Genomic DNA, 27,117 nt, shown 5'->3' with positions numbered 1-27,117 from the left:
AGTTATATGGATGTACCATTGTTTGTTTATCCATTTATCTATTGAAGTACATCTAGTTTATGTCCAGTTTTTGGCAATGATGAATAAATATTCACTTAGAGAGTTTTGCAGACATAGTTTTCAATCAATTGTGACTCAAATTATTTGCAAATTCACTACAGGAAGTATAACCAAAACAAATCAGTGCATAAATATGTACTGTAAAATATTTGTGAAAGTTACTATATACATTATTTTTAATAGCCAGACACTGAAAACAACCCATCAATAAAATGGATAAATTATTTTGTGTATATTTACACAAGGAAGAGCTATATATAGCAATGAAAATGTTTTAATTACACTATACCCCATCACATGGATGAATCTTTTAGATATACAATATGCATGATGGAGCCTGACCCAAAAGAGTACTCTAAGATTCCATTTATAGGAAACTCTACAAAACCAAAGTTAATTTTTTTGTGATGGAAGTCAGAGTAGTGATTGCCTTTGTGGAGAGGATGACAATAAGGCTTCAGAATGGCTGATCATGTTTACATCTTGTAGTGGCTCATGGATATTTTCAATTTGTAAATAGCTATTAAAACGTATACTTAGAATTTGTATATCTTTTGGCATATTTCAATAAATTTAGGACATAAGATAAAATATGTCACTCTTTTTGCTACTCTACATAGTTACTGAGTTACCCTTTCTAATTTTTAGCTCCTATCGGATTTCAAATGTTAGTGTGTAAAATTCCAACATCTGTATCTCCAGTCCTGGTGTCTTATTCTATTAGTTTCATAACCGAAGGCCCATTGGTTATTTTATAATTGCCTAATATGTAACTTGTTGAAAATCCTGTTTTTATTTCCTACCAAAGCAGAACTCTTTGCTGAGCTTTCTCTTAATTCCCTGTGCTATAATACTCTTGGCATATTAGATTTTGAGCCTGGAAGATTTATAATTCTTGCCATTTATCATCTCCTTTACTTGGTCTTTTACTTAATCATACTGTTATTTACTACTCCAAACATTTTCTTGGATCTTCTCTCTTCCCTTCTGTTTCCACAGCTACCACTTGAGTTCAGGCCATTGTTGCCTCATTCTAAGACCCTTCTAGTAACCTGCTAGTTGTTTTCCCTGTCTCCTCTTGTTCTGTATCCCACAAATGCAGTTTGTCCCATTTACCCATGATTGAGAACTTTAATTACTAATCTAATGCCTGTTATAAGTTCTGCTTATAAGCCATGCCCATTCAGGAACTGCAGCCCCCTCTTTCGAGCGCCACCTTTGAATTCACAATATGGGAAGGTATTCTTTGCACACAAGGTAATCTCTTTGTCATTAACTATAGAGTTACTTGTTCCTTCCTTGATCCTATTATTCCCTACCTGGAATTCCCCTCTACACTGTCACAGCCTGCAGAGTAATGATTTGACGGCATCTTTTTTTCCCCGCATGACTTTTTACCCCATTTTGAGGCTTCTGTTATTTATATTCTTTCCATTTCTTTGTATTCAGTTTAAAAAATGGTTACTTTGCCTAAATATTGTTGTCCTTAAGGTATTTCAATTTTTGTCTATATGCTTTCCCTTAAATTTATTTTATTTACTTTGGGTCTATTTTATGTAAGATACCATGAGTGTTAGGAAAATGCCTTAAAAATACATAATAAGAATAAAATAATAATAAAAAATAATAAAATGAATAACTGTCTTACTCTGTAGGAGTATATATGAGTGAGTTCTGTTGCATTTATTATTCTTTCTACAGGCATTGTAAGTCTTCTCATACTGTTGTTTATTTCCCTGAATTGACCTCAGTCATAATTTGCTTCCTGTTGATGTGGCTTTCTGTGATTTTTCACCTAGCCCAGACTTTCCTGTTTATTCTTTCATGCCACATTATGTTCAGAGATGCTATAGTCACAACTTGTATATAAGTTATTGTTGAACCAAGCAACAGATTATTTGCATCCCACTTAGTTTGGATAGCTATGTTCTGATGATATTTTCTAAGATCTCCAGCCATGGGTTGTGCTTTCTTGGAATATTCCTGCAATTCTATGTAATCATTTCATTTTGCAGACCTTCCTCATATATTTTGAGTTATGTAACATATTCCTGATAGATTTTTAAATTTCAGTATCTAGGCCATTCTACATGTTGATTTCTGTTTTTTTTTTCCCTTTTGATTCTGATTTTTTACATGCCTGGTATTTTCTGATTGAATGCTAGACATTGTGTATGAAAGATAATAAATGCTCTGGATGATGGTATCTTCCTCCAGAGAGCTGCCACCCTAACCTTTGAGAGGCATCTGGTGTAGTGACAGCTCCCCCTTGACTCATTCAGGGACCAAGGTAACTCAAGGCTAGGTTGTAGTCCTTGGTTTAACTCTGATTCAGTCCTACTTCTGGTGAGGCCTTCTACACAGTTGAAGGTGAAAGTCTCTGATGTTACCAGTGACACTGCTGAAAACTCTAGTCTGCATTTCAGAACATTTTTTCTTGGTTTCTTACCTGTCTTCCCTGTAAATGTTAGGAATTTGGCAAATTCCTTAAGGAGAAGACTGCTTGTGTAGTGCCCCCCTTCTCTCAGGGATCTTGGTTCCTCAAGTCCTGGCTGCCAAGGCCACCCCCTGCTCTACTGCCTTTCCTCATCCTCATTTGCCGAGACTGCAGAATGCCTCAGAGGTAAAAGCAGCTTATGGGATGTTGTCTCATCTTCCTGAAGTTTTTTTCTGGCCCTCTTAAGTCCTAGCTGCCTTGGAGGTTCTCTCATGCTTTCAAATTGATTTTCTCTTAGTGTCTTTTGGGTTTTTCAGTTGTTCTCAGTGCAAGTGTGATCTGCAGCAAGCTTCTCCTTCCTACGCAGAGCTAGAAATTCCTCTCCTAAGATTTATTAAGACAGAGTTTCATTTCTGTTTCTAGTATATCTTGTATCTTTTGGGTCATTTCCAAAGAGGAGAGAGAATAAAAATCATTTTTATTCTGCCATTTAAAATTGGAAGGCCAAGGATGTATTTTTTTCTTTGTTTCTTCCAGTCAATCGATATTTAGGAAACAAGGAGAGTTTAGATATGTATTGGAAAATTGAACTGTCTTCTAAAAGGAACTTCCAAAGCCGAGGGATCATTAATAATGAGGCAGAATGAATAGGATCCGTGGAGAAGAAATCTGAGCATCTGATGTGTGTCAGACTCTGGGCTAGGAATTGTATGTATTTTCTGTATACCCTGCCTATATACCATGTTTTTGCATTAGATGTAATTATTTTCCTTTCTCAAATTCAGAAGTTGTTGCTTCCAAAATTTAAATTATATATATATATATTTTTAATTTTTATTTATTTATGATAGGCACACAGTGAGAGAGAGAGGCAGAGACAGACAGAGGGAGAAGCAGGCTCCATGCACCGGGAGCCTGACGTGGGATTTGATCCTGGGTCTCCAGGATCGAGTCCTGGGCCAAAGGCAGGCGCCAAACCGCTGCGCCACCCAGGGATCCCTAAATTATATATCTAAATTCATATTATAATGAAGAAAGGATGGAATGAATAAAGAATGTTAGGGTTGTAATATTCTTTAATGCTTAAACTTTATTTTAAATGTTTATCTTAGAATGAGTATAAAAGGATACCAATTGATTGGAACATCATCCTAACCTTTTCTAATTGCTCACACTTACTGGGAGTGTAATTGTTAAAATGAAAATCAATTGTCCTATCAGCTAATGCCTGCTTACCCTAATTTTATTTTATTTTTTTTAATTTTTTTATTTTTTTATTTATGATAGTCACACAGAGAGAGAGAGAGAGAGGCAGAGACACAGGCAGAGGGAGAAGCAGGCTCCATGCACCGGGAGCCCGACGTGGGACTCGATCCCGGGTCTCCGGGATCACACCCTGGGCCAAAGGAAGGCGCCAAACCGCTGCGCCACCCAGGGATCCCTGCTTACCCTAATTTTAGATAAAGTACTTAGTCATAAACACCTTGATCTAGTTTTATAATGATGAAAAATTCAAAGTAACTTAAACATCATAGAGTAGGGGAATGATTTAATTATGTGATGATTTTGGAAGACTTTGGAAAATGCACTGCTTTTGATAAAATGGTAAGTAAATAAAAATATGAAACAGTTTCACTCACTAATACTGCAACTATGTGATAAAATATTTTTATATACTTATGTGATAATATAGGTATCACTTTTTAAAATAAAATTTTTAAGAAGTTTCTAGAACTTCAAGTGAAGCCTAAAGAACATTGCCAAGTACTTACCTAACAAATACACATTTATAGTTGCATAAAGAGAATGTAACCTTTGTGAGGATAAGGACTTCATCTCTCTTACTTACTGGTTTGTCCGTAGATGCTGGAATAGTATCAGATTCAGTAAGTAAATATTTTTTGAATGAATGAATGAATAGCTAAAAGCACATGAGCATGATGGTCTTACTCTTATGGGAGAAAGCATTCTTTTTTTTTTTAAAGATTTTGTTGAATTAGAGGTTGGTTTAATTTTTACCAGTATGATTTATGATACATTTATTTTCTGTGTTCTTATCTCTAATAGGGTATATATTTTCTTCAGGCTACTTAATGATACAGAAATGTTATAAAGTCAGTCAGAGGCTTTCCTAACAGTGACCTATTCTTTCAGAACCAGGTGGTCAAGGAACTGGAGTCCCGGGTCCAGCAGCTGACTGGAGAAGCGGAGAACAGTAACTTACAGAGACAGAAATTAATTCAAGAAAAATTGGAACTTGAAAGATGTTACCAGATAACATGTAGTGAATTACAAGAAGTAAAGGCAAGGTATTGTCTAAAGTCAGATATCTATCGGGTGTGGCTGTAAAGTACTGATATTAACTCTAAAAGTTATTTATAAAGTTAATCACACCTGTGCATTTAACCTTGGGCAGTTTCTAGCATAAATATTGCCATTTGTTAATTTTTAAAGTCCCATTTAATATAAGAAGCATAATGTTTAAGAACAGTTGATTAAAATGTGAATACTTACTGGATATATTGAAAGATAATGCATTTGACTTTGGTTCACTAAAAAATTTCATTTTAGATATTCTAAATGCATTGGAAGTATATTTTATTCTCATTGCTTTTAGGCGCAACACACTGCATAAAGAGAAAGATCATCTCGTAAATGACTATGAACAAAACATTAAATTATTACAAACCAAATATGATGCTGATATAAACCTTCTGAAAAAGGAGCATGCTCTTTCCACTTCTAAGGTATTATATGCTAGTAGATACAGCCATACAAAGTAGTTATTTACCTGACTCAGCACAGAGCCATAGATGGCCATGTGGAAGCTAACAATTTGGCATTTGAAATTAGTCTCTTTTTTTGCTTTATTCTTGAAATAACTGAAATTTTAAGAATTATTGGTATTTAAAATACTGAAAATGATGTGTCTAATATAGAGCATAATATATTTAATAAACTAAATTCTACTATAAGTTAATCCTTTTAAGTACCAAAGTTTTTTAAAGGAGGAAACAGAAAAATTCAAGTAGAAATGCTCAATTGTGTTAATAATACATTTTTTAGGGTAACTATATACATTATTATTATTATTTTAAAATCTAGTCATGCTTTAGTTTTCCTGTCATCACATACACATACATACAGGAGCCCATAGACACCCTTACTGACACCCACACACTTTTGTGTCAGATACTGAAACTCTCCACAAAGAGAATCCTATAGCTACAATTCTAAGGTAGTCAGTTACTTGCTATTTCATGAATTAAGTATTCCAGTGGATTTCTTTTAAAATTAAAATTTAGAAGATTTTCTGTAAGCCTGTTATCTTTACATTAGTATTATATTTTTGTAACTTAAGTACTGTGCAGAATTTATATTTTGCCTTTAAAGATTAATTTTTAAACCTAAAAAAACTGTCATTCAGATTTATAGATGATTTTAATCCTGACTAAATGTTTAATCGGGGAAAAAAAAGTAAATTATTCAACCAGAAGTTCTAGGATGGTACTGTTTTTCATTATTCTTAAAATTCTTGTAGGCATCTGGTATGATGAAAGAACTAGAACAGAACATCTGTCAATTAAAACAGCAGCTCCAGGAATCAGAACTTCAAAGAAAGCAACAACTGAGGGTGAGTCTTATATGTTTATTCAGAGCAGTGGCTCAGACTCACCTTTCCTTTTCTTGATCATGTCTATCAATAAGAGTCAATTAAGAAAAAACCCCACAGATATGCAAGTAGCCATTTGTTTCTTTTGTTGCATTGTATCATTTTTCATTTTATTTATTTTAACAAAAGTAGCTGCTAATGGGATATAGAGAATAAAGGATAATAATTTTATTGAATAGTCATTTTAGATTCATTTAAAAAATAAACCTTATTTAAATACATTATTATTTTAGAATAATTTCCTTCTTATTATTTTAGAATTTCCTTCCTTTAAATTACTCTCTACCAGTCTCCATACTATCTCTTTCTCCCTCACATCTTCTAGATCTTTCCCTTTCTCTCATGGTCAAAAATTGCCAAAGACTGACAGATGATATCATTTCAAATGTATTATTTCTATACTGAGTTAGTTGATTACTTTTAAGTAATCTCCTAGTCCTAAGCGCCAGAAAGGTTCTCTTAAACTGTAAAGTAAGCCCTTTTGAGAGTAGTAATATCTTCAGATAACTGAGGTTTAGTGTTCTGCGTTCACATAAAGCTACTCCTATTTCTATTTGTAGTTTAGAAGATTGGACAGGTAGGGGTCTCATAACAATATATAAAACTTTCGTAAAGTTTGTCATCAGGTAGATTGATTTCCTTAGATTACAAATTGTATTGACTCTAGTAGCAACTCTAAGTACAAATAAAAGTAAATATTTATTATTTGCAGGATCAAGAAAATAAGTTTCAAATGGAGAAAAGTCATTTAAAACGCACCTATGAGAAAAAGGTAATATGTTTTGTGGGACACTGTAAGACATTTAAAGTAGCCAATGAGGCAATTGAGAATGAGGGCTGGTTTTTATGAAGCCATGCATTCTAGCCTTAAAAAATCATTAATTTCTTAAGTTTATTTCAGCTAGCCAGTGATCCAATTTTGCTTCATTTTTTCATGCTCATAAATGGCTTCTTTAGGTTATGAACTGTATTAATGTAAAAGCACCCCTTGTATATTATGTAATGCATGAGGAGTATTATGGTGTTAAACTCACATAATAATGCTTTGAAATTATATATTTTTTCTACCAGTTTAAAAATATGATACAATTGATGGGAGCTATTTGTATTCTGTTGTATCATATATGTCATAATGCTGAATATTTAATCAAAGAATATAAAACAGAATTGTCTACTACTTAAAAATTTCATTAATAATTGTTTCTTGTCATTTAGAACAGTGACTAATTCTACTGCATATGCTGGCATCCCTGTTATCAGTAATAACTGGGGTTTTATTGACATACTTTAACACCTTTGGCAATAAAATGCAGAGTTCCATAGGTTTGTGGCTTTTATACTTCAGTTTTGAATTTGTTGTTTGCTATATGACATGGAAGGTAAAACAGTTGAAATAGCAAAGATTTTATTGTTACTTTTGTAATTATTTACTGTTGTAATATTAAACAAATCAATTTGTAAAATACCCACTTAATGGAAAATGAGTAAAACATTAACCCATCACGCAATACGAATTAAAATTAAACAAGTTCTATAGCACGTTATTTTTTTTTTTAAGATTTATTTACTTATTTTAGAGAGAGAGAGCAGGGTAAGGGGCAGAGGAAGAGGAGGAAAGAGTCCCAAGCAGACTCTGTGCTAAGTGTGGACAAAGCCCAACGCGGGGCTAGCTCACAATCTGAGCTGATTGTGAGCTACCTGAGCAATCCACCAAGAGCAGATTGCTTAACCGACTGAGCCACCCATGCACTCTGTAGCACAACATTCTTAAAACACTTTGTATATCTCATCTTAGTCACTCAGCAGATATTCATTAAGTGCTTTCATTGGGCAGGATATCATAGGAGGTGCTAAGGATAGGGGAGAGGATTGAGGATGAATTAGCACAGATACTGCCTTCCAGGAGCTTAATGTCTAGGAAGAATGTTTGTCATTTGGAAGAGTGAATATTTCTACTGACATGTTGATCTGAATACATGACCTTTAAAATTATAATTTTCTTAGTGCTAAAGTTTTTTTGTTTTTTGTTTTTGTTTTGCTGCTGTTTTAATATACTCTCAATACAGGGTCTTAAATATATTTCATATCTACAAAATGATATCTGAACAAGAGAGGGAAATACTGCTTTCATTGAAATAAAGATTTTTTTTTTTAGTTTTTACTGTTGAGCCACGCAGCTTCATAAATATTTTACTTACTAAAAAGAGGATATACGTTATTATAAGCCTTATCCTCACTGTATAAGGCATCCTCTGGGTGTCCTTATTAGTCCATTGTTCATTCTTTGGGCAGATGTCTGGCTTCCTGTTCATTAAGGAACACCTTCTTGGCCTCCTGCTTCATTAAACTCTGTGGTCAGCCCTCTTCCTGAGATGGTATCTGGGTACCTGTGAGATAGGGAGAGAGGCAGGTAGCAAAGAGAAAGGCCTGCATTGACTAATTGTGAACAAATGTGTCCCTATCCCAAACTCCTGTAAACCCTCCTGAGGACTATTAGAGAGCTGGAGAGACCGTCTTTCTGCTACCACTGTCTTTTCTTGACCATTTAGCCACAAAAGACATGGAAGTTTCTGGGTCAGCCCCTCTGCCTGGCAGACACTTGAGAAACCATGTCAGTGCTCAGTTGGTCCCTGTCTGGACCTTCCACCCATTCCTGTTCCATTTCACTTAGGGAGGGACCTAAATTCTTTTTGTTAGGCATCCTACCTACAGCTTTTCCCTTTCTACAAAGTATCAGTTGGCCTTAGCTTTTTAATAATGTAACTAGTTAGAGTCTGTTGTTTTCAGTGTAAAGAAGTGTTTAAAATACTAGCAGTCTTAAAAAGAAAAATAAGCGCAATTGTTTCCATCTCGTATGTTCTAGTTCTAACACTATTTATACTGGAAGAAAATGTTGCTCAGCATGTCACTTTTTGTTTTACAATTAATTCCACAATCTCTTCCTTTTAAATTGACATCTGTTCTTCTTTCTTTATTAAACCTGCTGTGATTTCAGTCCTTGAAGATTGGATGTCTCGTACCCCCCTCAGGGAATATCCTTTTTGACTGCGCAGTGAGCTGACATAGGTCTGACATAGTCCTGGACTGTGGAAGTCCATAGCTAAATGCGTCGTATAGGTTTTTTGTTTGTGAGCCAGTGTTACAGGTGTGCACATTCAATAACTTTTGGTAGAAAACTTAGTTTGGAATATCTGCTTGAGGAGGAAATGCCATCTGAGTGACATTATTTCCTCACACCAATAAGAAAGCAGCATGAGGGATCCTAAGTTGTCTTTGAGGTAAGAGAAACAGTTAGCATCAAATGCTGTCCCTAATTTAGGCACACACACATTATCTAATGGTTTTTATTGATCTCCAGCGGCTATTGCCTGCTCTTAAGATCTTTGAACATCAAACAAATAATAGGTAGTAAAACTACATGTCATTGTTTGATGGAGTGTCCTAATCTGTTAAATCAGGAAATGGTTAGGCTAAATGATTTTACTAGCAAGGAAACACCTGCCTCCTACAAATAACCTATTGCTTGTTTTCCAAACAGGCACCAAAGACTGAAAGATGGTGCTGTTCACCTAAAGAAGTTCATAAGACAGATGTTGAGCATGTATATTCTACAATGTGCTAGAATTAAAATACCTGCTTATAATTTCTCTAATGTAACTTTGTAACAGATGAGATATAAAGTCTGCTGGAGTTCAAAACCACCAAAAATAGTATTCCAGTGTTTTGCATTCGCTTATAATTCTTTTAATTAGGTTAAAATAAGTTAAAGTGTTCAGTTTTACACATAAAATATCATGTAATATTTTCCAACTACTACAGGCATGATTTTCTTGCCTTGAGTGGAGTTTTAAACAGTGCAATTGCTCGGTGAAAGGACTTATGGAAAGAAGTTGTGTAGTCCAGTGCCCACATTTCTCCTGCAGGGAAGCTGAGTTAGAGATAGGATGGAGTTAGCCAGATAGTCGATAATGTAGGTGAGCATCATTTCACTGCTCCTTCCTAGGCCGGGATGTCTGCCACTGTGGATCTTTGTCCTTATGCAGAGCAGAATCTCTTTCTTATTTATATAAGTACTCCTTTCTTGATTACTTAAATTCTTGGGTTGCAAGGGAAATATTCATAATATTTTACATATGTTTACATACATTTTACATATATTTACATACATTTACTAATGTTCAGTAATTGTGCTTATGTCTAGTTCAATCAATTATTTACAACAAACCCTCATGTTGGGGAATATATGCTGTATCTTCGACTTTCTGGTTTGTATTTTCATTATTCAAGTTATTAAAATTCATTTTTGGTATTAACCATATAGAGTAGGGAAAGGATTACAAGATCAGGTCAGATTATTCTCCATTGCCTTGAGTACATTAAAAAACAAGGATCGACAGCATTATCTTTATCATGGCAACTATCTGGAATATAGGTAAAAACTAAAAATAAAATCCAACAAGGCTCTTAACCACACAAGTATATTCAATTAGTCACAGATAAACAAACAATTCTTGTGTGGGCCAGGTATTGTGCTGGTTGCTGGGGATATAGAAATAAATGAGGAGGAAACAGCTTCTAGCTTTAAGGACCCTTCAGGTCAAAAGTCTGTGCATCAACACATGTATGTTTACCACAGAGGGAAGTCTCTCCTTCTCCCCCTCATATAGTCCCATTTCTGCTTCAGAAATGGTTCCAGTGCTTTTAGCGGCAATAAATCAGATCAAGGTGCATGTGTTAGCACACTGACCAGCATCAGGAAGTCACAGCTGCAAGCCTGACACAGGTTAAGATTGAATAGAGAGTGATAAAAAGCACTTTTACAAGAGCTCCAATTCTTAGCAACTCAGCAGCCGTCTTCGGAAAGGGCAGCCAGTCTACGTAAGGGATTTACTGTATTTTGCCTTCACTGGCACTTTGGGTCTTCATAATGATCTGGACTTTTCAATAAAATGTTTAGGTATATTCACTCCAAGAAGATAATGGTAATAATTTTTAACATTTGTGGAATGTTTATTATGCTCCTAATATCGTCCTAAGAGCTTTACATGGAGTAATTTATTACCTTAACACTATTATTAACCCATCACAGCTTTTAAAATATAGTTACTGTTAACCCTATTTTTTCAGGGGATGGAACTGAGGCACAGTGTTAAGTAATTTATGGAGGAGGAGGGAGGAAACCCATGCAGTCTGACTCCTGGGCTTGCACTCATAATCACCATGTAATTTCAGATAGATTTTCCTTAAAGATGGGTAATTTTTTAAAGTTTTAACTTAAAGAGGTAAACCTTAGTTATGCTTTCACGCAGAGTTCTGAGTCCTGGAAACAAAGAAACCTAGCAGGGAACAGAGGGTAAGATCCTGGTAGTGCTGTGCATTGGCAGGACAGTCTCGGTAATGTAGATGTTGTGAGTGGCTGGTAATTCCACCTGCAGCTCCTTGTTCCTTCCCCACGTGGCCTCTGGCTTCAGAGTCCTGCAGAACTGGGCCAGGAGGTGTGGAGAGAAACCCCTCTCTCCACTGGCCGGGAGGCTCCTGGGGTCCCAGGCCAGAGCTGCAGCCCCGTGTGGGAGGCCCTACGAGCAGACACATGAAGGAAGTGAGCCAGTGGCCCTGCATTCTTGCTCAAGCACCAAATCTGAACAATAATGTGCTGTTTACAAGTTAGTATAGAGCCATCCTGGGGTCTGTGGCAAAACCATGCAGAGCAAAGGAAGGAGTGTGCTCTGTCTTTTACCCCAAAAGAGAGCATCAAAAAGCTTCATCCATAGATTACCAGGAGATGCAATGTCTAGGAAGGAGGAACAGGATGGAGAGAAAGTGGAGGTAATTGCCACGTGAAGAGTGTGAAGAACCTGGAGACACCACCGCGGAGCTGACGTCCCTGTGGCAGCTGGCAAGGGGAGAGCCACTGCTGACAGGTGCCCAGCTAGTGATGTGGAGGACAGACCACCATGCTGCAGACTGCAGAGGACTGCGGAGATCAGATACGACCACTGAAAACAGAAAATTAGCAGACAGCAATCGGTATTGCTGAAGGGGGCTCAGAATCAATTCACACAGGAAGATAGGTAGGAAAGAACTTTTTGGAAGGTCTGTGGATACAGACTAAGAAGATTCACCCTCTATCAGATAAAAACCATCAAAGAGAGCCTCAGTACAGAGAGTGGTTTTATAAGTCTTCAGGCTGGAGTGAGAAGGGGTAAAGGTCAGGTCAGTTTAGTTTCCTTGGTTGCAAATCGAAATGTCTTAAGACAGCAGAGTGACACATGTTCTGTTGTTTGGCCAAAATGTGACTCGATAATCTCATATGCACACTTTTCCTTCGTGTGCAAAGACAACAGCTGACCTTCGTGGATGTGTAAAGTCTCAGAGAGAGATCACTGAGATATTCCTTTTGAAAATAAAATTGCTATTAAATGTACTTTCATCCCCCTAAGGATAAGCAAAACATTGAATCAAATAAAACAAAAAATTAAGAATAAAAAGAGAAATGTGCTGAATGCCACAGTTAACTAAAATTTTTTAGTTAATAGTTGAATTTAATTTAAATGTTTATTGTGTACATGATATAAAATGCAGATGTCAGAAAAATATCTTGAGAGAAGAGATGTGTAGTTAAAAATGTGAAAATGACTGGATCAAATTAATCAGATTATTTAAAAAAAACAAAATGGATGGGAGAAGAGGTAAATGTGCTAAGCTATTATTTAACAAAAATAGGACACAGAAATTAGTTTTTTGCTTGTTGACTATTAGAGAAGTACACGTTAAAAATAATTGTGAAATGTTTATAGTATCACTGGTGAAATTAAAGACTGTGTCTATGTCAATCTATCAGAACTTTAGAGAAGTTTGGAACAACAACAAAAAGCTGTATAAAAAAGGAACATAAAAAATCACAGCATAAAGAAAAATTGTGTAAATAAGAATATTGTAGTGATAGGAATAGATTCAATAATCTCCCCTAGTAAAAGAAAATGTATAATTTAGGTCAAAAGCCAGATCTGTGTGATATTTATAAGAGACTTAAAATTAATTAACAGAGGTAGCTTAAAACAGAAGGATAGGGAAGCATGTATAAACAATAGAAACATTAACGTGGAGATGTTAACTGTTTTCTCAACTGTCATTCCCCCATCTTCTACTCCAACTTTTGTGTTTTTATTTAGTTAGTGTTTGGTTTTTTGCTTAAGATATTTCAAGAAAGGATTTAACTGATATAAAAACATGTTTCCAGGGGTGCCTGGGTAACTCAGTTAAGCATCTGCCTTGGCTCAGGTCATGATCCCAGTGTCCTGGGATCGAGCCCTACATGGGCTCTATGCTCAGCTGGGTCTGCTTCTCCCTTTCCCCGCCCCTTCCCCCACTCAGGCTTGCTCTCTCAAATAGGTAAATGAAATCTTTAAGAAAACAAACAAAAACATATATTTCCAAAATGTCCACATTGGGTCATCTCTGAGTTTAATTTGGGGCTTTAATTTCTTTGATTCCATACATGAAAGAGACCAATCAGTGTTGCGATGGTGCTTCTCTTGCTTTATTAATGAATGTATGCACTCCGATTTAGCATGCCTGTTATGTGCCAAGCTTGTAACACATACCAGGAATCCAATATAAGTAAGATAATAATTTGAGTCTAGGACCTGGTAAAATTTTGGACAGTGGACTTTTTTCCTCATGTAAAGTAAAATAAATGTAATGGCAAAATTTTGTCGGGGAGGTTGGTTGCTCTTTCTTGTTTTAGTAAGGTAGGTATTTATGAGGTATTTTAATTTTACCATTTAAAATATGGTGGAGAGGGGCCCTCTGTCTTTATTTTCCCAAGGACCTACCCTTGCTACCACCCTGTGTGTTTCCAGTTTTGTCTCACAGTAGCCAGTAGAAACTTTTTGATATTCTCATGGAATATGAGAATACAAAAAAACTCATGGTAGATTTCCTCTCTCCTCTTTCTCCTTTCAGTTGACAAATGGTTGATTTTATTTATGTATTTGTTTTACTAAACCACCCAAAGGAGAAAAACATAAGAGAATTATCAAAGGAAGAGGTCAAAGAGTAAAAGGTTTTTGAATTGGGGAGGTCTCCATCCAAACTAATACAAATAGCCAAGTACAGGCATTTTGGGCTAGCACTGAGTCAGTGTTTGTAAAGTGCATGTGTATGTGTGTAGGTATGTGTATTGTTGTTGTTGGTTTTGTGCTTGTCACTCCTCTCCCATCCCCTGTACCCACCAGTGGCGCTGTCAGCTTCATCTGGCTTGCCAGCATGTATGCAGCTGGTGTCCTCGCCCCACTAAGTGACTTGCATTTTCTTATCTACCTGCTGGCTCTGTACCCTCAGTTGTCTTGTATGTGGAAGCATGGCTGCCCTTTTACTCCTCTCTTTCCATCCAGCTATACCAAAGTCTCCTTTCCCTGCAGATCCATATAATGTCCATGTTGGATATGCTTATCTGTACTTGCGTGTGAAGTTTACTGTGAAGAGAAAGTTTTGGTTAGCCCTCATTATTCGTGCCACCATCCCACTGACTCAAAGGGTGCTGCATTTAGGAAAGAGATCCTTATGGTGGAGGGATTGTCTCCCAAACTCAGTGAATGGTTATACAAACTGTTCCCAACAGTGGAAGAGAGGGCTATTTCATCAAAACCTGTATATGTTTGCAAAATATAGACACATGATTTATTATATTCTCCTGAATCTTGTGAGATTCCTTTCCTTTGGCTAGTATGTAAATTAAAAAAAAAACTTAACAAGTGACTGCTCCTTTTGAAGTTCTTAGGTATCGGTTTATTTTACAGGAAATCCACACATAGGTAGACTCAAAACAATTACTAACTTTGACCAGAAAATTGGTTTTGGAAGTATAATATTGAAATAGTTGGATGGTAAATGATTATGACTAAACAAGTCTCTATCTTGAAATATCTAAATCTAATTTTACATTAAAAATAGATTTAAGATGACCATTTCATTGTTTGTATTTCTCCTCGGAGTACTTGTCTTCTGATAACTTTTACATATCTTCATCATGGCAGATTCATGACTTGCAGAGTGAACTTGATAAAGAGAAAGAAGATGCTCAAAAGAAAATCCATAAATTTGAGGAAGCACTGAAGTGAGTAAAACTGTAATATATTTAATTAAAAAATACCCTTATTCTAGACTGTGAGCCACATTAAGCAACTAGAACTTAAACATCCTATTTTTATGAGTCTTGCTGTGGTTTAGTGTGAATTGGTTTCCTACCATGAATCTCTATTTTTTGAATTTTATAACTAGCCAGCACATTTTTTTTTTCAAAAAGGAAAAATCAGTTCATCTGTTTTTAAGTGATAGGAATGTAAGAAAATAGAACTTAGTGGTTTTAGATGCTTTCTTCTTCTTAAATGAAAACAGATTAAAAAGAAAAAAACCAAGATTTAGGTCTTAGGACATTTAGAAATTCCTCTGTAGATTTTTTTTTTGTAGAAATTTGGATAATGAAATGTTCTAGTTGTTATATTTGAAAATGGACTATTACATAGGCATTGTTTGGAAAAGATTTTGTCTCATGATATAACACTTAAATCTACATATTAAAGTATCAGATTGTATTTGTCTTCTCCATTCATTTACTAGGTTGATTAGGTCCTACTTATCAGTAGGTTTTATCATTTAGTTTTTAGCTGAAAAATATTGATTTAGTCAATAAATATTGAGTTTCCACCATGTGTCAGGCAACGTGTAGTCCCTTCCCAGAGGACATTAGAATCAATTGGAAAGATATTCAAGAACTTTGGCAATCATATTACAGAGTGGTAACAGGGTACCTGACCCAAAAAAGTGATTTAAGAAAGGAGGCTTACTTGAGTGCATTATATCTAGTTAATTCCCAGAGACTCAGCTAATTCGATTTTTCTTTCTTCCTCAAACCTTCAAACAAGAATACTTGCAGAAAAGCCAAAAAGAACACCCAGAATGAACAAACCTAGTATCAGGTTCTGCCTGGGCAGATCACATAACCATTTCCTCTCCCTCATTTTGCTTGTTAATAAAACGAATTAGCCAAGTTGTTATATAGAGCATCTTAATTTGTGTACTAGGACATTATGATTATAAATTTTTTATCTGCAAGAGGACTTACTGCTTATTTGTCCACACCATCACACATGAATTAGATAAAGTCAGAAGAGAACTGTAATATTCATTAAATACTGAGTTAAATAAGTGTATTTTATACTCCAATTTGGATGGTGACAAAACTAGGGCATTCTTGCTTCCTTCATGGAGGGCATGCCCTTCCTTTATTCTTTGTTCATTTTTTTCTCCTTCAAATGTTGATTTCTCTTTTGTTCTACTTTGTCTCTGTTCTTTTATAATTTCTTTATACTTCTTTCAGTGGCTTTTTGATTTGCATTTTATATTCCTAAAAGAAGAGAGAATCCCTCTAAATAATAGTACATCAACAAGTATTTGTTTGGTACTTAAGATGTCTATAGATTGTGGTATGATATGAAAACAAATAGAAGACTTAGAGTATATAGCTCAAGACAGAATGCTGTTCTCAATGTTTTTATATAGTTCGGGTTAGGCACTGAAATACTAGATACTCAGTTGTTGACAGTCAGTGCAATTGGAATTCACAAAGATTTTTTCATTGGGATATTGGGAGTTTATGTGTAAAATAGCTTAGTATCTTTTAATGTTCACTGATACATTATGGAAGAACTCTAAGCCTTTGGGGTTTTCTATGTACAACATCATCCACTGAGCCAAGTAACACTCTTTAAGGCTTTAAAGGTCTTTACCAAAAGACATATATATATGAATGATTATATATATTATTATTATGATTATATATATAAATATTATATATATGAATGAACATATATATAAATATGAATGATTACTGGTTTTTAGTTAGTACTGAAAATATGTAGTTATAATTTCCATAGAACATATGATAATATTGGTCTTTAGATGATGTGATAAGTGAGCCTATAGGAAACAAGCGCTTACTTAGCTAAAACATTTTGTTTTGGTCATAGTTGTTATATAAATATATACATGACTGGGTGTGAATGTATATGCCAGAAAAAAATTTTTTACTGGGTTTTAAGAAAAAATACAGAAGGATGAAAGAATCTGGGCCTTGATTTCTCGCCCAGAGGCCTCTTGACATTACTAAAACAAACCAGTCATGCATTTTTGTTAAAAGGAGATATGAAAACTGGATATTCCTTTATTCTTTTTAATCATTGCCTTACATTTTTGTCATGTTATTTTATAACCTTGAAACATATGCTTATCTTTTTGCAAATTTTTATAATATATAAAATGTATATATATATTTGAATATAGATATTTAGAAATATATGTTGTTTGCTCTTGCTTAGAGTTTGCTGTAAATAAAAATACTATAAGGAGAAGTGAAACAGTGGCTCATTGTACCCTTATGATTTTTAATAGTCTTTTTTTAAAGCTAGTTAATAGAGCACTATGGTTTAACATCTGAAGGATTTTTTAAAAAGCATATAGGAAAAAGCTCCCCTTCCATATAAGCCTTCTAGCTGTACATTTTCCCTTTTTGGATGGAGCCATGTTGGCCAGTTTTTTGTGTATCCTTTCATAGGCAAATATAAATATTCCTTCCCCATTATCTTTTCCCCTTACATTCTACATATATCCTGGTATTTCTTTTTTTATTGTTTTTAACTTATCAATTAAAATTGGAAATCATTTCATATAAGGACATAAGAGCTTCTTCATTCTAATTTATGTATTTGATGTAATTTATTTGGCTAGTTCAGTAGTTATGAACATGATGAAAATTCTCTCATTTGTCTTCTAGTACATACGTGGTTTGATTTTAACATTAAAATCTATGATTCATTTGAATGTATCCAGTGTAGGTTGTGAGGTATGGATCCCATTGTTTGTGTTGTTTGTCAGATGGTTAACTACCTCGAGATCATTTATTTTAATGATCTAGCCTCTCCCTCATTTGAGTTCTGCTGCAGAGCCATTACTACACATGTTTCTAGACTTTCTGTTCCCCTCCAGAGATCTGGATGTGGTTGTACCAGTCTCAGACTCTTTTAATTATTGCAGTTTAAAAATAATATTTAATGTCTAGTAGGACCTCTTATTCTGCCACAGTGGTCTTTTTTAGAATCCTTTTTTTTTCTTTTCATATTTTTCCACTTGAGCTTTACAGTTAACCGTCTACTTAAAAAATATCAGTCTTTTTGTTAATGTTAACTGAACATGTAAAATTCAACAAAGGAAGAATTGACATCTTTTTTTTTTTTTTTGACATCTTTTATGTTAAATCTTTTTGTGCAAGAACATGATATGCTTCTCTCTTTGTTAAGGTCTTCTTTTGGCCTTTTTGTGCCAAAAAAAGGTGCCATACCTTTTTTGAAACAAATATTGTTTGCAAGAAATTTGTTACTTAAATGTCACAAGTTGGTTCTTTTGTGTTAGGCATGTGTGCTAGTATTTTGACTATTTATTAGGTATGTGATGTGAAAATTGAAATATGTAGGATGTTGTATGTTCTAGGCTGGTTCTAGGCTAGAATTTGAGGTATGGATTGTAAAAATCTCTGTACTTTTGGACACACCATGTACTTGTCTATGAAGAATGCAGAACTCTTTAGGGCATCACTAGCTTTGTGTATCCTTTGTAGCCATTCAGTTGTCTTATTTATTCAAATTAATTGATTAATTCCTCCCAACGTTTATTTTCTTCTAGGATCTGTGTTGGTGTTAAGTATACACTGTGTGGGACAGAGCAGGCAAGGGCTGTGCTATGGCCACTGTGCACAGATGCACACAGGTTTTGTATTGCATAGGACCTATTAGTACAGCGGTGTGGTACACTGTGTAGTAGTGCCCACAATACAGGGGGCACTGTTCACGGAGACTGCTATGTGATGTTCTGGAAGCTAGATGTGTTTTTTCCTGCTTTACTTGGTAACATCCGATATTGTTGATTTCATTTTATGAACTTAGCATAAAATAGTTATTTTGCCTTTTATTAAACTATTGTTTGGATTACTGCACTGTTTGTAAAAGTAGAAATTTTATATTGAGGGGGGAAAATGAAGTGTTTCATGCACGATTTCCAGAGTTTGGATTCGTAATTTATAGGAAGTCCAGAATCTGTCTGCTTAACCTCCTGTGCCCATGACATCTTTTTAAGGTAAAGTTGCCTGAGCACCTCCTAAGTGTCTTTACTACTTAGTCGGCTTTCCTTTACTGGTTACCATCAGCAGATATTCAGACTGTATCATGTTCATCCTTTGTGTAATGTTTTCTTCTGTTCATGTAGGCAGAATGAAAGTCAGTGTTGTTTTCTTCTGCCGGCCAGTCTAATAGGATGTCTTTAAAGCTACCCAACTTTTCCTTTCAGAGAAGAAACAATCTTAGGAATTTAAATACCAAGTCTTATTTATTGTGGAATTTCTATCTAGATCTCTTTAGAATACCACTTATTTTTTGTAGTACTGATTCTAGATAGCACTATGGATTTGCAATACTTTCAGGATTATATCATTTAAGTAATTGGTGAATATAGGAAAAATAAGGAATAGTAACTTCTAGTAGAGCTTATTTCAGCAAGTAAATAATTAATGTTTTTATAATAATAGTATATAATGGTTTTATAATACATAGAGTGAACTTATAAGTAAAATATCTATTTTTAAAATAGATTGAAATGACTTTTAGGGACGCCTGAGTGGCTCAGGGGTTGAGTGTCTGCTTTCAGCTTAGGGCATGATCCCGGAATCGAGTCCTGCTTCGGGCTCCCTGCATGAAGCCTGCTTCTCCCTCTGCCTGTATCTCTGCCTCTGTGTATCTCTCATGAATAAATAAATAAAATCTTTAAAAAAAAAAAAGAATTGACTTTTATAGTATAAACAAACATATTAACATAAAATTAAAATATAACATAAACATGTTGAGAAAGGGGATATTATTATACCAGATATAAAATTATTTCTGTATTTAAATTCTAAATTTGTCCTGGCCTGAACTCTTTTTAAGTGATTTAGGGAAGCATTTGAGTTTAGCGTAATTAAGGGCATGGACTCTGGACCCAGCGTTCAGAGATCCAAATACATGCTCAAATTACTAGCTGTGTGACCCTGGCTATGGTGCTTAATTTCTATGTGATGCAGTCTTTACATCTGTAAAATGAGGATAGTAATAAAATCTTCCTCCTAAGAGGCTTAGAAGCATTAACATGTGCATTTAGAACAGTGTCTGTTACATACATATATGAGCCCTTAGCAATATGTTTCTCATTGCCTTATCAGAAGATACAACACGTTCTTCAGAAGTAGTAATCTTTCCCTGGCACCATTTTTTTTTTAAACAAATAGCTTTATTGAGGTATGATTATCACACCATAAAACTTACTCATTTTAAGCATATAGTTCAGTGCTTTTTAGTAAATTTGTAGAGTTGTGTCACCATCACCATAGTTCAATTTTAGAACATTCCATCAGCCCAAAAGATTCCTTATGGCATCAGATTTTAGAAGGAAACTCTCATAATTGATATTTTCTGACTAAAAAGAATAAGCTATAAGGGACAAGATCTTCCACAGTTATTTTGTGGTAAATGCTAACTGACCATTTCTTATTTTGACCCTCAATAAAAATTGAAGTCATTATATTGAGATTTATTTCAACATTTTGTGGAGATCTAACCTAATGTAGCCCTAATATGTTGCGTCTGTGTGTTATTTAACTTTCTCATGTTTTAACTTTCATACAAGGATGAGTTTAGAAAGCAGGTTCTGTGGTATGAGTGCATGTGCACAAGCTTGCATGCATGTAAGTGCAGTAAAAGGGGCCTAGAAGTACGTATATGCTAACATGTTTAGCACTAGAGTAGGAGTGATATTCATGTTTCTCTCTGTGTTTGTATTTAGTTCAAATCTCTCCTAATAAGAATAGTGTATGTTACTTTTGTAGCTTAATAGTAAAAGACAGAAGAAACCAATACACATTTTAGAGGGAAGAATTGTGGAGTATTAATAACGGTGACCTCTGGGTGGTAGGCATATGGGATTTAGAAAGAATTTCTCTGTATTCCACATGTTCTAAAATACATGCGTTCAGCAATTCCTCAGAGTCTTGAGACCCTTTCAACTTGTCCTAAATCTCTTAGCCAGCATGGGCTAGAGCAGGTAATAAGTTCAGTCTCTGGAAATACCTGAAGTCTAATTATTTGGGGTTTTGATTGGAAAAAACCTTTCATGTATTTCATATAATAAAAGGACAGATGATAGGGTTGGCTTTTCACTTTTTTTTATAGGTGAGAATTTTTGTCACCTAGAGAAGGGATAACCTGCTACAATATTTTAAGAAAGGCTATTAGGAAGCCTATGGAATATAGAATAGGAAATACAGCTTTCTAATAAGTGTACAATTAGAATATTATTAATGAAAGTGAAAGGTATTTGCTATGGGAGATTATAGTACATTTTTGACATGCTTTAAGTCTTCTTGTGGGAATTCACATATAATATAGATTCATTTTCTGCTTTTCATTTATGAATCTTATTTTGTAAAACTTGAATCTGATTATAGTACACAAATTTCGATTCCTAATGTCAGAGCAGATTATATGCACTGCTTATTGATCCCAAGAGTAAAACACAATGCACTGGTTACCAATCCCTGGGAAGGACTACAGAGATCATCATGATGCCAGCCACCAGAAAGAGAAGTCCAAACATTTCTGCCTACTGCATCTTAGCATTGGAGTCACCAAGAACACAGCACCAGCATTGGATGGAACAGTGCTTTCCTTACACAGAGAAGGGACAGAGCAAGATGAGCTTCAGTAGTGGGCTCAGTCACCCATGGGCAATGTCTCTTTCCCAATGGCTGTCCCAAGGCAATTTGCCTACCTCTCCTTTGTTGCAGTAGAAAGACTCTGTCCTCTCCGTGTGGAGGTCAGATCTAACAGTGAGGTTGGCCAGGTGCCAGATGATGCACACACTTCAAGCAAAGACAAAAGAACATTCTTTGACCCGAAACAGGGAGAAATATTCCCACACAAGATGATAAGCCCAGCATAAGCTTTGTGGGCTCTTTGTCTGTTGAGAAGTATTCCAAGCCCCAGGCCCATTCTTATGTGGCCGAGTGGGTCAAAAGACTGCAAGTATGAGACTGCCTTTCCTAACACCTAAATATCCTGATATTTCAGGAGAGGTAAATCTCATGTCTGACTTGTACTTTCAGGAGATTATCCTGGCAAGAGTGAGAATATCATGTATATGAGTAACAAGAAATTGGAAGCAGGAACATTAAGGGATGGGGACACAGTAACAGCCTGGGGGAAAGGCACTGGACTCTGAATCTAGTGAGTCTGTGACAGAGTGGAAAGACAGCTCCCAGGAAAAGCAATTTCTCTGGAACTATTCAGGTTCATCTAAGTACCTTTTTAAAAAAATTCAGAGTCAGAATGAACTTTCACAGATAAATTCCAAGAGATATGCTGACGGAAAAGCTCCCCTGCTTTATATTTTTATGCCATGTAGGAGTAACATAGATTGTTGAGCAAATGGGAACATAAAGTAAAATGTGTTTGAAAATACTGTAACATGGTCTTAGGAGATATAAATTTAAAGATGTTTAACTTTTATTGTTGAAATTTGTTGCCAGCTTTATTGAGGTATAATTGACCTAGAACGTTGTTAAGCTTATTAAGGCATACAATGTGTTGATTGATACACTTCCGTATTGTGAAATGATGACCATCATGGCTTTAGCTACCACCACCATCAGCTCACAAAATTACCAATTTTTTTTTTTTTGTGTGTGTGGTGAGAACAATTGAGATCTACTCTCTTAGCAACTTATAAGTGTGTAGTAGGTATTGTTAACTATACACACCATGCTGTACATTAGATCCCAAGAACTTACTTATCTAATAACTGGAAGATTGTACTCTTTAATAAACATCTTCCCCTTATCCCTTCCCTAGTAGGTCCTGGTGTTTACCATTTTACTCTTTTTCTGTGAATTGGGCTTTTTTTTTTTAATTTTTTTTTTTAAGATTCCATATACAAGGGTTCTCACACAGTATTTCTCTTTCTCAGTCTGACTTCTTTTACTTAGCATACTGCCCTCAAGGTCAATCCATGTTGCAAATGACAGGATTTCCTTCTTCTTATGGCTGAATAATTTTCCATAATTCAGCCATTATTTCTTTAAATAAACTTCCTACTCTTTTCTTCCTGTCTTCTTCTAAAACTCCAGTAATTCACAAATTGGTTCTTTCGATAGTATCCCACAGTCCGTGTAGGCTTTATTCATACTTTTTCATTGTTTTTTTCCTCCTCTCACTGGGTAATTTCAAAGTTCCTGTCTTCTGGTCTTCTGTCTCATAGGTTTTCTTTTTTTGGCCTGATCCATATTGGTCTGGATGCTGTTGGTTCTTTTTCATGACCATTCTCTATTGCATTCTTCATTTCATTCATTTATTCTTCAACTCCAGAATTTGTTTGCTTCTTTTTTTTTTCATAATTTCTTTCTCTTTCTTAAACTTATTTTTTCATGTGCTATTTTCTTGATTTCATTGAATTGTCTTTCTGTGTCTCAGAGTTCCCTTAGGATATATAATATGTATTCTCTATCATGTAAATCACAGATGTCCATGTCTTTGGGGTCAGTTACTGTACAGTTATTGTGATCCTTTGATGGTGTCATGTTTCCCTGATTTTTCATGTTTCTTGAGGTTTGGCATTGCCTTCCTCATGTTTGACATAGTAGTCACCTCCCAGGGGTCTTTACTATTTGCCTTCAGGAGAGAAATACCCTCCTTCAGCCCTGCTAGTTATTTTGAGGCCTTCTCAGACTTTCTAGAGTACACCTGCTACATGCTTCTTTCTCCCTCTTGTGGCAGAATTCTTAAGCTTATATGCCTTTTCTAGATTCTGCAACATATCTGGCCAAGTGCCGACAGATTCTTTGTTTTTACAGACATGGCACTACAGCTCAAGTTTGTGGTCTCTGTCTGGCCCTCAGATTTAGGCTGGCTTTTTGTGTATCCTCTCTAGCCATTTGCTAAAGCTTGTTCTGGCTGCTGCCACTGGGAGCTCACACAGGGAGCTGGCTGCAGGGAGAGGGTGTGTGTGGGTAAGGTGCACTGAGTGCTGTGGGTGGGCGTGGGCCTATTGAAGGATCTGTGGGTAGGGAATTTCCAGTGGCTCATGGGCAGGCTTCTTGATGGAGTCCATGGTGCAGTGAGTAGGATCTGAGTCCTGTTAATGCCCCCTGAGAGTCTTGTCTACCATTTTCCCATCCTCTCCCCACCCTTTAGTCACACAGCTATTCAGTATTCCAGATGGAGTTGGATAAAAATGAACTTCTTTTGCTCAACTTAGATTTTGAGACCATATTGTTAAATAGCATTTTAGCTTATTCTCACTTGTTGAATAATGTTTCTTTGTTGTTGTTGTTGTTGTTGAATAATGTTTCAAAGTGAACATACCACAATGTTATTTATCCATCCTACTGTCAGTTTCTAGCTTGGGGATGATATTATTGACAGTGCTGAAGTGAACATTCTTATGTTTCTTTTGGTGGACACATATACACATTTCCCTTAAATATACATCATCCAAATTGTTATGTTGTGCCAAGCTAGACACATAAAGACACATAAAGTTATATATAACTTAGTGGGGATTTGGGTTGGTTTGGAATCAAAGGGAAGACGTTATTGGAGGCCTTTCCTCACTTTTACTTCACTCTGGTACAGTTTTGAACCTCTCATTCTGAGAACCCAGTCATATATCTATCAATTTAGTTTGTTTTGGAGGATCAAAGACACAAGTGATCTGATTCATAGACCGGCTGGTTGGTGAATGGGTGATGATATAAGCTAATTGAGCAAATATTACAAGTAAGGAAAAAAATATGAGAATTTCTTAAGAACTTATAATATTATTGATTTTTGAAATATTCCTGCCTCCAGTAAAGATTCTGTTACCAACAACTGTTTTTTGAAAAAATAAATAGTCATTTTTTCAGGTATCACTGCTTTTTTGGGGGGGTGGGGTGGCTCCTACCCACTGCTTTTTCAAGTACAATTTCACTTGCATATACAATTATTAGAAAAAAACTCTTGAGGTTTTCTACCGTAATTCAGAATGTTCTTGAAGTAGATTTTTATTTGCTTTGAGGCCAACCCTCAATGGTAGTGATGGTCAGTAAATGTTTATCATTTGGTTTATTGAAAGTCATTCTATAAAATAATTCTATTTCAATAAAATATTTATTTATATAAAAATGAGCAGCACTTCTTCTTTTGCCTGACTTTATAGTTTTATTTAAAATGAGAAAATTTATGAAATATTTTTGGGGTGCTATTTTTCTAATACATTTTAGAAAACACAGTCTTTTCTTGTTTAATATACACAGTATTTATAATCTCCCATTACAGTGGAAAACAGATTATTTACCCCTAAAGTCATATTTTTAAAGTAGTTATATTTTTAAACATGAGTAGAAAAGCTTTCCTGTAAGGTTCTTATAAATCTCTTTCATTTATCTTTTGGTTGTTTGTTGTTATAAATCTACATTTATAATATTAGTAGGAATGGGGATTAATCTTCAAATAGGAATGCCTTAGAGTATAGATAATAAAACTCCAATGTTGTAAATACAGTTTTTTTACTTTTATTTGCTAGAAGGTAATCTTAAAAGAAGACAAATGGAATATTAAATAATTTTGTGATTGTTCAAAGGACAGAGTGGACTATATTTTGATTAGGTTTGTTTTTTAATGGAACATTGCTTATTGTAAAAATTTGGATGAAATTCCATTAAAAGCAGATAACCTTTCAGTTTACCCAGGAGCTTGAATTTTGAATTTTGGTAGAAAGAGAGAGCTAGGTTCAGTCTTGTGCAGGAATTTTGAAGTATAGCTGAATCGTATAATTCTAAATTCAGTTTTATATATTGCCAAAGTGAAGGACTGTGGCTTGATCATTTTGTTTATAAGGTTGGCAAAAAAATACCTTAAGGAATCACTAGTGATATATACTTTAAAAAGGAAAAAAAAGTAAATTAAAGAGTTATACAAAAAGAAGCTAAAGATTTCTGTGCCTAATAAGTGCGTGAAAGTATCTTTACCTTGATAAGAGAATTTATTTTGTTTAGAAAACAAATTTGTACCTTTAAGAAGTTTTCTTGGCAATTATCATATGATTTCACTCATATATAGAATATAAGAAATAGTGAAAGGGACCATAAGGGAAAGGAGGGAAACTGAGTGGGGGGAAAAATTAGAGAGGAAGACAAACCATGAGAGACTTCTAACTCTGGAAACAAACAAAGAAGGTTGCAAAAAGGGGAATAGGTGGTGGGAGGATGAGGTGACTGGGTGATGGGTATTAAGGAGGGCACTTGATGAGACGAGCACTAGGTGTTATGTTGTATGTTCGCAAATTGAATTTAAATAAAATGTAAAAAAATAAAGTTTTTTGCAGTATGATATATGAAAAATGAAAAGAAAGTTTTCTTGGAAGATTAATTATAAAAACTGTTCTACTACAATATAAAGTAACCCCTAAGCTATGATACTTAATAAGGAAGATGTGATGGTAGCTTTAATGAAGAATATTTAAGTTTAAAGATGAATTTGGTTTGCAAATTTTCAGTCTATTTTTTATTACTGTTACTGAAATTAAGAACAGATACAATTCATGATGTATTACTCAATGAAAATACGTCAGATTTTCATATGTATCATATTACCTCCAACAGCCTAAATATTATACAGAGTGAGGAGCAAGAAGAAATTGATGCATATGACATTATTATAGATTTCATGCAACTGGAATTAGATTAATTATATCAAGGTTGGGTTAAATGTAACCAGAGATTGATAAATTATATTATAGTTGATTTATTTAAAAAGCTTGTTATTTGTAACTG

General features: G+C 35.0%; 1 protein-coding gene across 4 annotated transcripts in view; it reads left to right on the top strand.

Moving 5' to 3' along the window:
* Positions 1-27,117, top strand: part of CEP112 (centrosomal protein 112) — a 399,815-nt gene that overhangs the window by 95,481 nt on the left and 277,217 nt on the right. For all 4 annotated transcript variants that reach the window (XR_005364290.1, XM_038546802.1, XM_038546803.1 and 1 more), the window contains exons 13-17: positions 4,652-4,806; positions 5,115-5,244; positions 6,039-6,131; positions 6,883-6,942; positions 15,209-15,288. Coding sequence is in view for 3 of the 4 variants with exons in the window: in XM_038546802.1 (XP_038402730.1) it covers positions 4,652-4,806; positions 5,115-5,244; positions 6,039-6,131; positions 6,883-6,942; positions 15,209-15,288 (518 nt within the window). In the remaining variant the exon portion in view is untranslated. The remainder of the gene's footprint in view (positions 1-4,651; positions 4,807-5,114; positions 5,245-6,038; positions 6,132-6,882; positions 6,943-15,208; positions 15,289-27,117) is intronic.

This window comes from Canis lupus, chromosome 9 (assembly GCF_011100685.1).
Source record: "Canis lupus familiaris isolate Mischka breed German Shepherd chromosome 9, alternate assembly UU_Cfam_GSD_1.0, whole genome shotgun sequence".
Lineage (NCBI taxonomy): Eukaryota > Metazoa > Chordata > Mammalia > Carnivora > Canidae > Canis > Canis lupus.
This window is presented reverse-complemented; position numbering and strand designations above follow the sequence as displayed.